Source organism: Schistocerca americana, chromosome 2 (genome assembly GCF_021461395.2).
Source record: "Schistocerca americana isolate TAMUIC-IGC-003095 chromosome 2, iqSchAmer2.1, whole genome shotgun sequence".
Lineage (NCBI taxonomy): Eukaryota > Metazoa > Arthropoda > Insecta > Orthoptera > Acrididae > Schistocerca > Schistocerca americana.
The window spans coordinates 779,453,944-779,472,221 of record NC_060120.1 but is presented as its reverse complement, the minus strand read 5'-3'; the positions used below and the strand labels follow the sequence as shown (position 1 = coordinate 779,472,221).

Here is an 18,278-nt window from a genome sequence, read left to right as displayed (position 1 = left end):
AAGAACCCGCAACTATCCGTATAAAGATAAAGAGAATGCCAGAGATGTCGGTGGCAGATGGAACCAGTACTTCGACACTAGAACTGGTCATTGGCCACATTCGGCAGCTCTTCATAAACTCTGCTGGTCTTTAAAATCTCAACGCTAGAAAAGCAGCGTGCAACATTCGTCAAACCAATCTATACTACATACACTCCTGGAAATGGAAAAAAGAACGCATTGACACCGGTGTGTCAGACCCACCATACTTGCTCTGGACACTGCGAGAGGGCTGTACAAGAAATGATCACACGCACGGCACAGCGGACACACCAGGAACCGCGGTGTTGGCCGTCGAATGGCGCTAGCTGCGCAGCATTTGTGCACCGCCGCCGTCAGTGTCAGCCAGTTTGCCGTGGCATACGGAGCTCCATCGCAGTCTTTAACACTGGTAGCATGCCGCGACAGCGTGGACGTGAACCGTATGTGCAGTTGACGGACTTTGAGCGAGGGCGTATAGTGGGCATGTGGGAGGCCGGGTGGACGTACCGCCGAATTGCTCAACACGTGGGGCGTGAGGTCTCCACAGTACATCGATGTTGTCGCCAGTGGTCGGCGGAAGGTGCACGTGCCCGTCGACCTGGGACCGGACCGCAGCGACGCACGGATGCACGCCAAGACCGTAGGATCCTACGCAGTGCCGTAGGGGACCGCACCGCCACTTCCCAGCAAATTAGGGACACTGTTGCTCCTGGGGTATCGGCGAGGACCATTCGCAACCGTCTCCATGAAGCTGGGCTACGGTCCCGCACACCGTTAGGCCGTCTTCCGCTCACGCCCCAACATCGTGCAGCCCGCCTCCAGTGGTGTCGCGACAGGCGTGAATGGAGGGACGAATGGAGACGTGTCGTCTTCAGCGATGAGAGTCGCTTCTGCCTTGGTGCCAATGATGGTCGTATGCGTGTTTGGCGCCGTGCAGGTGAGCGCCACAATCAGGACTACATACGACCGAGGCACACAGGGCCAACACCCGGCATCATGGTGTGGGGAGCGATCTCCTACACTGGCCGTACACCACTGGTGATCGTCGAGAGGACACTGAATAGTGCACGGTACATCCAAACCGTCATCGAACCCATCGTTCTACCATTCCTAGACCGGCAAGGGAACTTGCTGTTCCAACAGGACAATGCACGTCCGCATGTATCCCGTGCCACCCAACGTGCTCTAGAAGGTGTAAGTCAACTACCCTGGCCAGCAAGATCTCCGGATCTGTCCCCCATTGAGCATGTTTGGGACTGGATGAAGCGTCGTATCACGCGGTCTGCACGTCCAGCACGAACGCTGGTCCAACTGAGGCGCCAGGTGGAAATGGCATGGCAAGCCGTTCCACAGGACTACATCCAGCATCTCTACGATCGTCTCCATGGGAGAATAGCAGCCTGCATTGCTGCGAAAGGCGGATATACACTGTACTAGTGCCGACATTGTGCATGCTCTGTTGCCTGTGTCTATGTGCCTGTGGTTCTGTCAGTGTGATCATGTGATGTATCTGACCTCAGGAATGTGTCAATAAAGTTTCCCCTTCCTGGGACAATGAATTCACGGTGTTCTTATTTCAATTTCCAGGAGTGTATTTGGATATACTGATTATTAACATTTCAGAGTGTGGTGTGCGTACTGTAAGACCTTCAGTACACACACCATCAGATTATTTGACCTGTCGCTCTAACGAAGTAGGCGAGTGTCAGCAATATGTCTCGTGGTCTTATCGTGGCGTGTTTATCTTCTGCCTTTAGGTCAGACGACAGAAATGCCACTGGTACGCTTAGAGTAGCAGATTGACGGTGACCAACTTTAAACAGAACCTGATTAATTTTCACACGCATTTATTAAAATAATAAAAATCATAGATATTACGTAACTTGATTCTGGATGCTGTTTACAATTGACAATTTGAAGTTCCTTGAAGTTCCTTTGGTATTGGTACGTTAATGTTATTCTCACATATCTCTGATACTTGACAAAGTGTCTATTCATTTATCTTCATGGCTATGTACAGGAATATGGTAATCTTATTAGGCGCAGCCTGAAACTTAACCACAGACTGGTACAGACTGACTAATCGGTGGTCTGTACACTCGTTATAATACCTTGTGCGTTCATGTATCACTGCGCGAGTGTGCTTAGCGAGGAGAAAAGGCTCTACGTTAGCAGCAATCTCATTGGCTGCATTACATATTAATATGCGGATCGGCGAAAGCAGAATTTGGTCCGTCTTAATGGCAGCGCCATCTCGTAGAGCGGAGACGGACGAGCGCTGCGCCTGCGCTGTTTTGTGCGTAGCGGGGCGCGCTCTAGAGGGAAAGTTGTGCGCGCGCTGACTACGCGGAACTATGTACACAACACAGAGGAACCACATTGTGAATTAGGGCTAATATCATGTATATCATGTACATAGGATGTTTCAAAGCCTTTGCATCAAACGTCTAGGGGTGATGAAGAACGTGATGGAGAGCAAGTTTTCTTAATAAACGTTTACTGACACTTCCCGCGACGCTGGGTATCCTTCTGCATTGGAGCCCCTGAGAGGCGGCAGGACATAGGCACCCTGCGACACGCTTATAACCTATAGTTCAGTCATCTGCTCTATATGAGAAGGAGCAGGCCCAGCCAAATTGAACTTCCTGATTCGCTTCCAGAATATTTTTCTCCATTTGGACGCACTCATTCTTCAGCTTTTGGAAAGCATTATGTCATTTTGCTCGAATAGGTAGTATGCAGCACACCTCGCTAGCAGTTCCGGCTAGTTCGGTGAAGTATCGCCGCCCCAAGGCCCACGAGTACTAAATAACGACAAACGCTGCCGGGAAACGTCAGAGAACTGTTGTCTGCAACAGTTGTTACCCATGATGTCATATATCGCCCTGAGACTCTGTAAAAACATTGTATAAGAAACCATTACGCAGTGGTGTGATGGTATGAGGTGCCACTGCGTTACCAGCACTATCTCACCAGTTTCGGTAATTTGGAGGGCACTCGTTACATTTCTAGCGTGCTAAGACTGGTGACCCGTCTTCGAGCTCTCCCTGACGTTAATTTCAACATAGGAGAATCATGTAAGGCAAGTGAAATGAAACGACAAGCATGGTAAAAATGTAAGCAGACCGTTAATTATTGCTGAAATGACAGCGGTAAGTGATAAAACATTCATCCCATTGTGAGACAAGACGGTCAATACCTTCGAGGAAACATGTTCGTGATTGCGTACGGAACCAAGATTGTACTCAGGTGTGCACCTCTTCGTCTGAAGCAAATCGTCGACCGCTAATGTCCTTTCTTCACGTATCATATTGAGAGACTGCAGGACTGTATAGAGGACGTGTAAGAGATTCTCACCGAAACTTTTGCAGCGTAGTCAAAACAATCTTTGCAACATGTGGGTGGGCAACAGAACGATTTTGCCAAGACAGTTTCAACTACGCTTTACGGTGAGGCCCTTAACTTCATCCATGCATACCCGATTCCTCCTCATGCGATTTCAATACTTTTGGAGTTCTGAAGATAGACATTCGAGGGGTCGATTTCCTTAGGACGAAGATGTGCACGGCTGGGTATAATCATGACACCACAGGCAACCGCAAGCATTTTCCCAAGGAGGCATTGATCTTATTGTCTGACAGCGGGACAAATGTTTTAACATTTCTGCCAATTACTTTTCAAATAATAAATTAGTTACTTTTTACATCTGTCTAGGTCTTATTTGCGTGCACCTTATATGTTGCCCTTTCTGTCCAGACCTGTATCGATACAGAATGATGCCATTGCCAGTACGTTCTACAAATATCTCTCTACTTCCACAGGCACAGGTTGACTTCACCGTATTTCCTGTATGGAGGTCAGTGTTTCCACCAGTCGGGCGGTGTGGCAATAGAAGGTCCATCAGCTCCATCCATAGCCCACCTTTTTATGGACAAATTTGAAGGCTTCGCTTTGGACACGGCTTCAGATAAGCCAAGTTGATTTTATCCTTACGCCGACGGCACTTTTGTCATCTCGCCACAAGGACACGAAAACCTGGGAGAATGGCATTCATGACTACATTAGGTTTACGATGGAAGCAGGTGCTGCGTTGCCTCTCCTTGACGTCCTGAAAATCTGCCGCTAGAATAAGCCACCTCCGAAAAGTCTTCCAGGAAAACGGTTACAATCACCGTCAGACATCACAGGCTATCTCTGATGTGACATTCAGGGAAAACACCACAAGAAGCTTGCGTTTTTGTCTTTCTGTGTCGGGTAAGATTAGCCTGCTCCTGAAGTGACACAATATCTCACAGTGTTCAGGCTCCCAGGAAAAATACGACAGCACTCGAAGACTGAAGGATTATGTTGCTTCACACGCCTACAGTGTACAAAATACCATCTCGATGTGGCTGTAGCTGCGGCGGCCAAAGAGCATCCACTGGGGCAACGCTGGAAGGAACAAGCAGGTGGTTACCCCTACACTATCCTGAAAACACGCTTTGACAAATCGACACCGAGTTCCATTCGACGTAACATATTTCATTATGAAGACGGAGGGAGTTGGGGATAGCAGTAAGAAAGAGGTTCAAGAAATAAAAATATCTGAAAATATCATCAACAAGGACGGCGCTTTGCAGCTCAGCACAGCCTGGGACCCTGCCATCGCGAGGCTGAAGCGGGTGCGACGGACGCGGGACGAAAAGATTACCATATCCGGCGAGGAAGAGAGCAGCAGCGCCGCCAAAGGCAGTAGCGCGGCTATATAGCGGCAAGGCCAAGACGACGCGGCAGTCATTCACCACTCGACAATGGCTCGGTCGGAAGGTCGTGGGATTCTAACCACTCGACGTGGCTGGAAGCCCGAGAAAATTTTATTAAATCATATCACCACGAGACCATGCATGCATACATGTCTCTAATTCTGTCATCGAAATTCAGTTCGGCTTGATGCCCAGGCACGTTAGAGCCGTTGTTGCTGCCAGAAGTTGCTTCTCTGTATACTGAATTTCGCACCATGTATAGTCCTGTATCATCGAACAATTTATGAATGTATTCTTCCTGCTACACTGTATATGCACAATAAGCAAAATTTCATATACTGGTATCTATCGTGGTGTTGTAGTTTTCATAACCACAGTGTAGTAACGTTGTTTAATGGTTTGTTTTTCAAAGTTTGTTACAACAGAGATGGTTAAATATGTGTTGATGAAAGGGTGTAATTTTTCCGACGAATGGTTAACCGCGACCTCTCTCCCTGCAGGCTGCGAGTGCGTGCTGTTCACGAGCACATTTGGAAAGGAGTTCGGCGCCTTCAGCAGCCCCGACTACCCGCGGCCCTACCCAGCAGACATCGACTGCCTGCTCTACACCTTCGTGGGCGGGCCGCACGACGTCGTGCACATCGTCTTCGTCGACTTTGACGTCCAGAAGACGCATCTCGAGTGAGTACTGCTTAAAACATATGTCACGGTAAGAGTTCTACGATGAAAACTCACAGGAAGGCATGTTCTGTTTAAAGATTTGACGAAATGACAGCGGAATGAAGGGAATGTATACAGTGTATGCCACGTGTGTAGACGCAGTATCTGAGCAGTCAACTGCAGACAGATGTGCAGCCAACATAGCAGCAGGTTAACATCTGCATCCAAACTCCAACGCCACATTACAGTATGTAGCATAGCGTACTTTGTTTATCAGTGTCACTTCGCACTTGGCATGTACAAATAATGGTTTGCGGAAATAACTGTTGCTGATATGCTTTTGTGTCAAGGAATTCGCATTCAACAATTAATTTCGAAATAAAATTCCACCACACCAGTTAACATCCAGCACTGAGTAGTAAACCTCTTCTTTTCAACCCAGTTCTACGTACTACTACTGCTCTGTCAAGCCCCACACTGGATGCCAAAAGTGTGGTAAAGTGAGCTTGCTCTTACATCAAGGGTAGAATTAATTATTCCTGTCATAGAGCCACTAGGCTTGAACGTCAACAATGAAACCGAACGTCACCTAGTGGCTAGAACGACACTTCCAGTCCCAGGTATTGACAGTACATCTGACTAACTGAGAAGAAAAGGGGAACAGTAATTTCAAAGAGCAGCTTATTAAAATACAGTAAATACATGTGGGATCTTGGCCCCCATGGGGATTTGACTGGTCTGACATGGCAGAATGACTAGGTTTACTGGATACTATTGGTTGTATAGCGATCTACCGTCACGATTTGACCTCATCCAGTTCTTGTGTCGGTTGCCTGCGTCGAAGAATTGATAGTCGGCGGGGAATAATGTTTATCGGCTTGTTTGATGGTTCGCTGCTTTTGATACACACTATGTGACCAAAAGTATTAGGAGACCTGGCTGAAAATGACTTACAAGTTCATGGCGCCTTCGATCGGTAATGCTGGAATTCAGTATGGTGTTACCCTATCCTTAGCCTTGATGACAGCTCCTACTCTCGCAGGCATACGTTTAGGCAGGTGCTGGAAGGTTTCTTGGGGAATGGCCATTCTTGACGGAGTGCTGCACTGATAAGTATCAATGTCGGCATGTGAGGCCTGGCACGAAGTCGGCGTTCCAAAACATTCCAAAAGTGTTCTGTAGGATTCAAGTCAGAACTCTGTCCAGACCAGTCCACTACAGGGATGTTAATGTCATGTAAGAACTCTCCCACAGGCAGTGCATTATGATCAGGTGCTCGATCGTGTTGAAAGATGCAATCCCTATCCCTAAATTGCTCTTCGACAGTGCGAAGGTGCTTAAAGCGTAAATGTAGGCCTATGCTGTGATGGAGCCATGCTAAACAACAAGGGGTGCAAGCCCCCTCCATGAAATATGACCACACCATAACACCACCGCCTCCGAATTTTACTATTGGCACTACACACACTGGCATATGACGCTCACCTGGCATTCGCCATACCCACACCCTGCCATCGCATCGCCACACTGTGTATCATGATTCATCACTCCACACAATATTTTTCCACAGATCAGTCGTCCAATGTTTACGCTCCTTATACCAAACTAGGCGTCGTTTGGCATTTACCGGCGTGATGTGTGGCTTATGAGCAGCCCTTCGACCATGAAATTCAAGTTTTCTCACCTCCCGCCTAAACGTCATAGCGCTCGCAGTTTGTAATTCCTGTCTGATGGTCTGGATAGATGTCTGCCTATTCCACATTACGACCCTCGTCAACTGTCAACGGTCTCAGTCAGTCAAGAAACGAGGTCGGCCTGTACGCTTTTGTGCTGTACGTGTCCCTTCATGTTTCCACGTAACTATCACATCGGAAACAGTGGACCTAGGTATGTTTCGGAGTGTGGAAATCTCGCCTACAGGCGTATGACACAAGTGACACCCAATCACCTGGCCACGTTCGAAGTCGGTGAGTTCCGCGGAGCGCCCCATTCTGCTCTCTCACGATGTCTAATGACTACTGAGGTCGCTGGCAGGGAGTACCTGGCAGTAGGTGGCAGCACAATGCACCTAATACGAAAAGCCTAGTGTAACGCGCTGTGGCCTCGGCGAATGGTGGATAATTGACAACTGTCAGTAACTGAATACTTCGGTCGCTTTGTGTTACTAAATCCGATTAAGACCCTTATCGGGCAGCTGAGGATTCGTCGACTTCGAAAGAGCGTCCGACAATGTAAAACGGTGCAAGACTTTCGAAATTCTGAGAAAATTAGTCGTAAGTCATAGTAAAAGAGGGGTTATTTTCAACGTACACAAAACCAAGAGGGATCATTAAGACAATAAGACCAAGAACGACGTCCTCGGATTGAATGGACTCTTGCTTTTGTCGCTAATGTTCAAACTACGCATCGAAAAAAATATGACGGAAATGAAACGTACATGATTAGGGTTAAGACTCAGCGTGGAAGGATATGAACGGCAAGATTCACTGATGAAACTGCTATTCTGGATGGGAGTGAAGCAGAATTAGGGGATCAGCTGGATAGACTGAACAGACTAATCAATACTAAATATGGATTAAGAGAAAACTGCAAAAAGACAAGGATAATCAGTCGTAGCAGAAGTGAGAATAGTGAGAAACTTAACATCAACATGGAAGCAAAATAATCCACTATGGATGAAGAAAGAATGGAATAAAACGCAGACTAGCTCAGGCAAAGACGGCATTCTTGGACAAGACAAGTCAATTAGTATCGAAAATAGGTCTTAATCTGAGGGAAAAATATCTGAGAATGTTCGTTTGGGGCACAGCATTGTACGGCAGTGAATCATGTTCAGTAGGAAACACGGAACGGAGCGGAAACGAATGGACTGAGATATGATGCTACAGAAGAATAATGAATACGAGATGGACTGATAAGATAAAGAATGAGGTGATTCTCTTCAGAATCGGCGAACACATGGAAGACACCGACAAGATGAAGGCACAGGATGACAGGATATGTGATACCGCATCACGGAGTAACCTCTATGGTGTTAGATGAAGATCTAGAGGGTACAAACCGTAGTGGAAGACAGATTTAAATACATCCAAGAAATAGTATACTGCGGACGTAGAGTGCAAGTGGTTAGGGTAGGCGAGAATTTCTTGGCTGGGCGCATCAAATCATTCAGATGACTGATGGTTCACAAAAATAAATAAAAAAATATAACAATAAAGAAAATTAAAAAAAAATGCTAGGGCAGAATGTCTTAGGCTCCCCCAAAATCCTGTGGTCAGCTAGCTGTGGGCCTCAGGTTCACCATACACAGGAGGACCAATCTGATGACTTTTTCACAGAGCAAATCTGTCCCAACCCGTTCGTCTATGTATGGGCGATGAGTGTGCTGTCAGGTGTGTTGGTTCGACCTGCGAAACTGTACGTCGTAGACCCGACCGCTACCTGCCGACACACGATCCGTGAGTGCAGGCTGGGTAGGATCTGCTAGGCAGTCGCCAGTGTCCACGCATAGTCCGACGGATCGGCGAGCGAGTCGGTGGAGCTGTCGCATTGTGAATGGGCTCTTCTCTCTGGCATCGCACTGTGATGATGATGATGATGCACCCTTTCTGTCAGTCATTAGCATTTCACAGATAGGTCTCTCTTCAATGAGCAACAGTAAGCTGTCTGCAAATCCACCGTGTCCGTCACTCACCTTTTCAGGAAGGTTTCCATACTTACACAGTAACGCAACAAAATGTTAAGCAATCCATTTTTTATTTAGTCACACGCTGTCTACCGAGCGAGGTGGCGGAGTGGTTAGTACACTGGACTCGCATTTGGGAGGACGATGGTTCAAGCCCGCGTTCGGCCACCGTGATTTACGTTTACCGTGGTTTCTTTAAATCGCTTCAGACAAATGCCGGGATGGTTCCTATGAAAGGGCACGGCCGACTCCCTTCCCTATCCTTCTCAGATTCGATGGGACCGATGATCTCGCTGTTTGGTCCCCTCTCCAAAACCTTGCAATCAATCAACCACGTTATCTCTCATCGTTTTGCTTTCACTATAATACTTACAGCATACGTGTTTATTAATGCCCACCTCAAACACAAGAACACCACGAAGTGCTGAGAAAGCATATAAAATGAAGGGACTAATTAGTAAAAAGTTCACGCCAATAGATATTAAATGAGAAGCTCTTTTTTTATTCTCAAGTTACAAAACAGGCTTCATTGTGAACCCTCTTGCTGAGTCAGCTTCACTCCTGATGTATAAGACTTATCCTAATAACAACTGTAGAATCTTCGGGGCTCTCTTTGAAAGTAGTCAGAGCAATAGGTAGCTACCGTCCTCCGCTTTCCTACCCACAGAATTCCTTCCGGTCTCCCGTAAATTAGCTATAGTGAATTCCCCTCGACTGTTCACTTTACGTTGCAAAGACTGTGCCTACAATCTTTCTCGCCGGTCTAGGTAGAAATGTCGAACTCTTCCTTGCTACTCACTGGCTGGCTTTGCCATCTATTGGCTCATTTTGTGCTGGCCATCCATACTCTGGTCGACCACACCACCTTATAACGGACGACCGTACCTCCCCACACTTTCTTTCGACTGTATCTCATAAACATCAACAATAACGACTCCTACTCCGCCGTGAATATTTTGCCGCGACTGTCGTTCACAAACCATAAATAACACTTTTCGAAGGAGAAGCAACACTTTGCAGGCAACGGACAAACACGCTTTTTGTATTCAACAATAGCCTTGGAGTTACATGAGCCGCTATGGTTTAACAACTACTCAAGCTACCGTAAACATGGCAATGGAGGTTATGTCAGATGCTCCTCGATGGCCTGTCAGTTACGTCTGAACAGTCCACCTGAAGATTGCCGGCCGAAGGCCTCATACGTCTTTTGTTGAAAGGTCGCCGAAAAGCCGAGAGCTTCTTCCATCATGTACCCCAGCGGAGAAGACGTGCTCATCATTCTTGTTTGAGCTGTGTTAGTAGCGACTAACAAAAGGAAGAAATGAGGGGAAAGAAAACAGAAGATGCGATGTAGGAAGTGGTTGTTGAAGAAACAAATGTATAAACACGTGAATTTACTCAACTGTAACTAGCTCCTAAAAGTCGGCATGAATACGTTAGAATGGACGAAAGTACATACAACTGCTGTCATTAATGGCAGAATTAATTGACAGAAAAATAAGATGACGAGAAATGCGATAATTTTGATGAATGAATTATAACAGTTCTGGGGTCCTTACCTATGGGGATACATTTGGTGGACCTGCCGTTCTCTGCTGTCCTATCACCACAGGCATTTGAGAAAATTATACTTGATATATTTGAAGCCATTTACAAGGCTCTACATAGAGATCACTTGCAGGTAAGAAAATGCACATACAATCATGTACAAATTAAGAAGAAAGTCATTGTATGGAGACAGACACTTGGAAATTACATTACTACTGATATGCTACTGCTCATTATGACAGCTGTCATGTCAATTTATTGCGAGAAGATTTCAAACTACTGAGACTGTGTCGTGTGTTTGTGGGTAACTCATGAACTGCTCGAGCTCGGATGAGTATAACAGTTATTGACGTAAAGATAGGAGGGAAGTGGAGAAATTTGTGGTAATTAGTGGTAATGAGGAGGCACTTGGCGAAGTGGTGGAACTTCACCGACTCAGTAATAAAACCGCACTAACAGTTGGCAGCCTGGCGGCCCGTCTCCCCACCCTACACACACACACACACCGTCGCGCCTGCGCACTCTCCATTTCGGTTAAATGGTTTCCATTGCTTCTCTGGCCACCGGATCAGTCGGACTGAACAAGCTAGCCCGTCGCCTCACACGTTATGGCCATGTGTATTCCGCAGAATGTTTATGGTTATTGACGGGTCTGTCGTAGTGTGTATGGGGGTCCAGAGGAGCACTTACGTAAGCCTACCTTCTGGCGTCTACAAACGGCTCAACAAGACACTCACCAGTCACCATCAGTCCGGGAGATGTAATTCTCCCCACCGTCAACGTTCGACGGCCGTTCACTGCAGCATTCTCTAACGGTTTTACACCAAATAAAACAGCCGGCCGAAGTGGCCGCGCGGTTCTGGCGCTGCAGTCTGGAACCGCGAGACCGCTACGGTCGCAGGTTCGAATCCTGCCTCGGGCATGGATGTGTGTGATGTCCTTAGGTTAGTTAGGATTAACTAGTTCTAAGTTCTAGGGGACTAATGACCTCAGCAGTTGAGTCCCATAGTGCTCAGAGCCATTTGAACCAACCAAATAAAACAACTCAGTAAGGCCAAACACACCCGATTATTATCCTTACCAAATGACCCATCAGAGGGACACAGGGAAAGCTACGCACACTAATCTCAGCAAGTATAGTTGTTGGAGTATGTAAATTTCCTAAAATTTTCTTATCAAGGGAAATGGTAGCCTCCCTGGGGTCGAGGTGCGGCGTCGGAAATTTCCCCGACGGTCATTAACCAAATAAAGCTGTTCGCTGAGGTTGAATATAAAGAGAGAGATACTTTTCTATACCGGATACTGGTTTGTACTACTGTTGTGGAATTAGTATTTCATGTACTATTGGACATTTAGTGAGCTCACTGTGAACTACGTCCTTCTTGGGGCCATGTTATCAGCTACAAGTTCTATTTTTGAGGAACAGGTCGACTGAAGACAGTGTTAATTTCCTTGTGGTTTTCATCTAACTTTCTGTGTCGTGTCGAAGGGAATTACTGTTAGAAGGTAAATGGCAAATCGATGTTTCACTTACATGTGAATATACGTGTAATAAAATTTTCTTATGTCCATCCATGTGACTGGAAGTCTGAGCGACTTGAGTGGTCCTTACGATGTTATTTATTATATAAATACCAGTTTCGGTGCTCAGTGCCCATCTTCCGACATTATCTGACGCTGAGGGTGTGTACACGATTGGAATTAACCCCCTCAGCGTCAGTTAAAGACTGAAGATGGTGCACTGGAGCACCGAAACTGGTATCCGTATAATAAATAACACCGTAAAGACGGCTGTAGGTGTTCCATTTTATAACAAGAAATAAATTTACTTCTCAGATGGTCATGGGAATGTATTCTTTGAGGTTCGTTTGTAGTAAATCGACAAAGGAAAAGAGACGACGACGCTTACAATGTCTCATCACAAGTTTTCAGTTTGTACGAGTAAAATTTAAGAACGTGGGTCATGTAGTGAGCTTTTAAAATGCTTTTAATATTATTAGTACTGTGTTTACAAATTATGTAGGGAATTTTCTAATGCTTTCTTTATCCTAAGTTATTAATTAATTAATTATGATTTATTAGAGTATGGCAACAAAAAATGGTTCAAATGGCTCTGAGCACTATGGGACTCAACTGCTGAGGTCATTAGTCCCCTAGAACTTAGAACTAGTTAAACCTAACTAATCTAAGGACATCACAAACATCCATGCCCGAGGCAGGATTCTAACCTGCGACCGTAGCGGTCTTGCGGTTCCAGACTGCAGCGCCTTTAACCGCACGGCCACTTCGGCCGGCAGTATGGCAACAGAAAAGCGTTATGGAAAGTGGTGCAAGGATGAATTGCATTTATCTGCAGCATTATATCTAAATGGGGATCACGAGTTAAATGAATTTTCACGCATGTAATCTGTCCCTAAGCAACAGTTAAGAGGCATGCTGAAAATAAAAAAATAAAAAAAAATGGTGATGGCTGTGTACAAACTTTTGGCAGGTCTGATGTGGTTTTTAACTGTGTTGAAAACGTATGGATACGGCATATTCTTACATTTGAGGATATGGTGTTCATTTTAAGCATGTCAGACGTAAGAAAACGTCACCACGGCAAAACGGAACGGATTCCTTCTCAATTTCAGGCAGAAAAACAAACGGCAGACAAAAAGTGGGCTGATGGTGTTCATGTACGGAACGTCGCCAAATTCGTGAAACTGATGAAAGCCCTAAGAACAAGAAGAGGATGGCCACGGAGTGAGATGATGAGCAGTCCGTGCAAAACAAGGTAACCGAAACTGACGAGAAGAAATCTAGAACTGTAGATCCATCTGTGAAAAGGGAGTATTTTCTAAACTTTGTGGGGAACCCACCATAGAAAGTAATTCGTGAAACTGAGGAATGGTAAAGAGAGGTACGCGATGGCGATAGAATGGAAAAAAATGAGCAGATGCATCAAATGCAAAATGTAAACTGATATGTAAGGGCCAGAAAAGAAGCGAAAAAGTTACAATGGAATGTCTGCATATACTGATGCAAGAACTAAACTATGGTAGATTTCCTTAAACTCAGACCAGTACGTACCTTTTTGCACACATCTGGGGCTGCTACGTCGTGGATGTCATAGAACGACATTCTTATTTATCTTATGAGACACGCCCGGGTTCCCGGGTTCGATTCCCGGCGGGGTCTGAGATTTTCTCTGCGTCGTGATGGCTGGGTGTTGTGTGCTGTCCTTAGGTTCGTTAGGTTTAAGTAGTTCTAAGTTCTAGGGGACTGATGACCATAGATGTTAAGTCCCATAGTGCTCAGAGCCAGCCATCTTATGAGACGAAAGACGCTGGAGAGTTTGATTATATCGTTCATTACTGTAGACCTATTTCGGAGTGATTTCCTTCTTCGCGTTATCTGTAAGAAGTACATAGTTTGGAACGATACTTCCAACTTTTAAGCAGATAATTTAAAGTATTATATAACAGTGATTTTCTACGTACATCAGGTGGTCTTGGTATCCATAGATGTCTAAGTTTCTGTCACGGTGTTGTGTAAGTTAGCTTCTTTGATCTTGTTCGAGCTACAGTAGATGTTACACTTTTGTTGTAGCAGTTAATTGCGTAGTTGTAGAGTTATGGAAGTTTCTTTCATAACGACGTCCGAGCTTAGTCTGCGATGTTATGGCCGGCCGAAGTGGCCGTGCGGTTAAAGGCGCTGCAGTCTGGAACCGCAAGACCGCTACGGTCGCAGGTTCGAATCCTGCCTCGGGCATGGATGTTTGTGATGTCCTTAGGTTAGTTAGGTTTAACTAGTTCTAAGTTCTAGGGGACTAATGACCTCAGCAGTTGAGTCCCATAGTGCTCAGAGCCATTTGAACCATTTTGCGATGTTATGTGGTTACGGGCTGTTTGCTTCTATGGTATTCTGTAGGTCATACTTTTATTGTTGCAAGCTTTATTATATGGCATATATGGTAAGAAGATAACACCCTCAGTCTGGGGACAGCATCTTTGATTAATAATCTAAATATCCTTTGCCCTGGGTCCGCAATTTTTAATAAAAAACACCAATGGCGGCCTACGACTTCTAACATAAGAAGTCACACTCATTCTCCCAAAGATCATGTCAAAAACGGCGGAGGATTGGATAAGAGTCCAGGGAACCCTTGCCCCCCTGGGATGGAAAATTCCACCTAACGACGGAAGAATCAGCGATGATCAAGGGCGCGAGGATGAAGAAGGCAATTGAAATCACTGCATTAAAGACACTTATAGGGACATATGGCCAGTAATAAAAAAGTGTCATGATGACTTCTCCATTGGTAAAAAATTCCGGACTAGCTCACATTCGGATCTCCGGGAGCGGACTGCAAAGAGGGAGATACGCTTGAGAAAAAGAGTGAATAAGCAACGAAAGGAAAACGTTCTACGGGCTGGGACGCGAAATGACCTACGTCTGAAAGTTTTAGTGTAGAGGAAATAGCATACAGGTGGAGAGAGTACACTGAAGGCCTCTATGAGGGTGAAGACTTATCTGATGACGTGAAAGAAGAAGTAACGGGAGTCGATACGGAAAAGATAGCGGGTACAGCATTGGAATCAGAATGTAAAACGTCTGAGAATTTCTAAAATCGTTGGGGAACGTGGCAAAACACAACAATTCACGTTGGTATGTAGAATATATGAATTTGGCAGTATACCATCTGACTATCGGAAGGAAAATATCATCCACACAATTCAGAAGATTGCAAGAGTTCACAAGTACAAGAACTATCGCACACTCAGCTTAACAGCTCACGAGGATAATATACAGAAAAATGGAAAAGAAAATTGAAGATGTGTTGAATGATGACCAGTTTGGCTTTGGGAAAGGTAAAGGCACCAGAGAGCCAATTTTGACGTTGGAAGCAAGACTAAAGAAAAATCAAAACTCGTTCATAGGATTTGTCGACATGGAAAAACCGTTCGACAAAGTAAAATGCGCAGAGTTTCGAACTCTGAGAAAATAGAGGTAATCTATAGAGAAAGACGGATAATATACAATATGTACAAGAGCCAAGACGGAATAGGAGTGGTGAACCAAGAACGGAATGATACGAATAAAAAGAGTGTAAGCACCTACTGTTCGATCTACATATCGAAGAAGCGATGACGGAAATAAAGGGTAGATCAGTACTGGAATTAAAACTCGAGGTGAAAAGATATCTGTCATAAGTTTCGCTGATGACCTTGCTGTCCTTAGTGAATATGAAGAAGAATTACAGCATGTGGTGACTGGAAATGGACAGTCTGATGAGTACAGAATATGTATTGAGAGTACATCGAAGAAAGACGAAAGTAAAGAAAATTAGAAGAAATGGGAACAGCGAGAAACTTAACGTCAAGATTGGTGATCACGAAGAACGAGGGTAATCCCTAAAGTAAGGCCTCCTATTTTCTTATAAGTATATAGACATGTTTATTTTTACAATGGTTTACATCAGTTCACAGCTTGAACATTTAGCTATTTTTCGATATAATCACCATTTCTGTCGATGCATTTTTGTAGACGCTGTGGCAGCTCTTGCATGCCCATGTCATACCAGCTCGCCGCCATGCTGTTCATAAAGTTATGAACCGCTTCTTTCACCTCGTCGTCGGAGCTGAGTCGCTTTCTGGCCAAATGTTCTTTTAACCTAGGGAACAGGTGATAGTCACTGGTCGTCAAGTCAGGACTGTAGAGTGGGTGGGTGATTATGTTCCACTGAAACTGTTGCAGGAGAGCACCGGTTTGCCGAGCGATGTGTGGGCGCGCGCAGTCATGGAGAATATGTACGCCGTTTCTCGACATTCCTCTTCTCTGAATTGCCCGTTTGAGTTTTTTCAGAGTGTCACAGTACCCGTCAGCGTTAATTGTGGTCCCAGAATTTCAAGTCCGACGACGAGTTGAAAGAAGACGTTCATAACTTTCTGAACAACATGGCGGCGAGCTGGTATGACATGGGCATACAGAAACTGCCACAGCGTCTACAAAAATGTAATCAAAAGAAATGGTGATTACGTCAAAAAATAGCTAAATGTTAAAGCTGTAAACTGATGTAAACCATTGTAGAAACAAACACGTCTATGTACTTACAAAAATTAGAAGACCTTACTTTTGGGGTTACCCTCGTATTTGAAGTTAAGGAATTCTGCTGCCTAGGCAGCAAAATAACGGACGCAGCAAGAAGGGCATAAAAGCTGACGTGTCTAGCAAAAAGTTCATACCTGTCTAAGAGAAGTCTACTAATAACAAACATAGGCCTTAATTTGAAGAACAAATTTCTGAGAAATTATGTTTGGAACACAGCATTGTATAGTAATGAAACATGGACTGCTGGAAAACCGAAACAGAAGAGAATCGAAGAATTTGAGGTGTGGTACTACCGAAGAATGTTGAAAAATAGATGGACTGATAAGGAAGGAATGAGGAGGTTCTCCGGAGAATCGGTGAAGAAAGGATTATATAGAGAGTACTGTCAAGAAGAAGAGAGAGGATGGTAGGATATTTGTTAAAACCCCACAGAGTAACTTCCATGGTACCAGAGGGAGCTGTAGAGCGTGTAAACTGTAGAGAAGAACAGAAACTAGAATACATTCAGCACATAATTGAGGTCATAGATTAAGAGGCTGGCACAGGAGTGGAATTTGTGGCGGCTTATATTAGATCGAAGATTGATGAGTTAAGATGGTTCAAATGGCTCTGAACACTATGCGACTTAACTTCTGAGGTCATCAGTCGCCTAACTAACCTAAGGACGTCACACACATCCATGCCCGAGGCAGGATTCGAACCTGCGACCGTTGCGGTCGCTCGGTTCCAGACTATAGCGCCTAGAACCGCTCGGCCACTCCGGCCGGCGATGACTTAAGAAAAAAGATTTCTGAACAAATGTATGGCATACTGAATACCATTGATGATTAAACATATTTTATGAAGAATGATATAACCTACAGAGTCCCACAGAAGCAAACAGCCTGTCACCACATAACATCGCTTCCTCAACTGTCAATAAAGTTGTCACGAAACTACATTATGAAACAAACTTTAGTAATTCTACGGCTACACATACAACGTCTCCGACCAAAGTTTACCATCTTCTCGGATGTTAAGAGCATATGAAGTATGTAGCAAACCACAGTTGTGTTATATGTGAGAGCTGGGTTCTCAGGATGGAGCAGGACAAGGTTACGATTGTGGATGGGGCCGTAATCAGTTACTCTCGGTCGCACAACGAATACGTAAACTTTATTTAAAGAAATTAAAATTTTAAAACCATCTCTTAAAAGAAACACAATTGACTGTATGACGGCTCAAAGCCTTATTATGAAAGAAGTGAAATTATTACTCGGCTGAAGGCACAAACAATTTCAGATAACGAACGGCCGAAGGCCTGAATTAGAACACAGGAAAACAATTCCATATGGCACTTTTGAAACAAATACCTTGCTTTGAAAACAAGTTTGCTTTAAGAGAACTTACTGTAACTCGACTGAAGGCCTTATAACGAAAGAAGTGAAATTACTGCTCAGTCGGACAGCATCAACACGACGAGGAAAGGTACACTGCCGGAAAAGTACGCTAACCTCCAGGGCAGGTAACTGGGGCGTTAGCGGCCACAA

General features: G+C 45.0%; 1 protein-coding gene across 1 annotated transcript in view; it reads left to right on the top strand.

The window, feature by feature from the left end:
- LOC124595860 (suppressor of lurcher protein 1-like) overlaps positions 1-18,278 on the top strand; it is a 660,754-nt gene that overhangs the window by 277,317 nt on the left and 365,159 nt on the right. Inside the window, exon 4 of the mRNA XM_047134767.1 lies at positions 5,264-5,444. Within this exon, the coding sequence (XP_046990723.1) occupies positions 5,264-5,444 (181 nt within the window). The remainder of the gene's footprint in view (positions 1-5,263; positions 5,445-18,278) is intronic.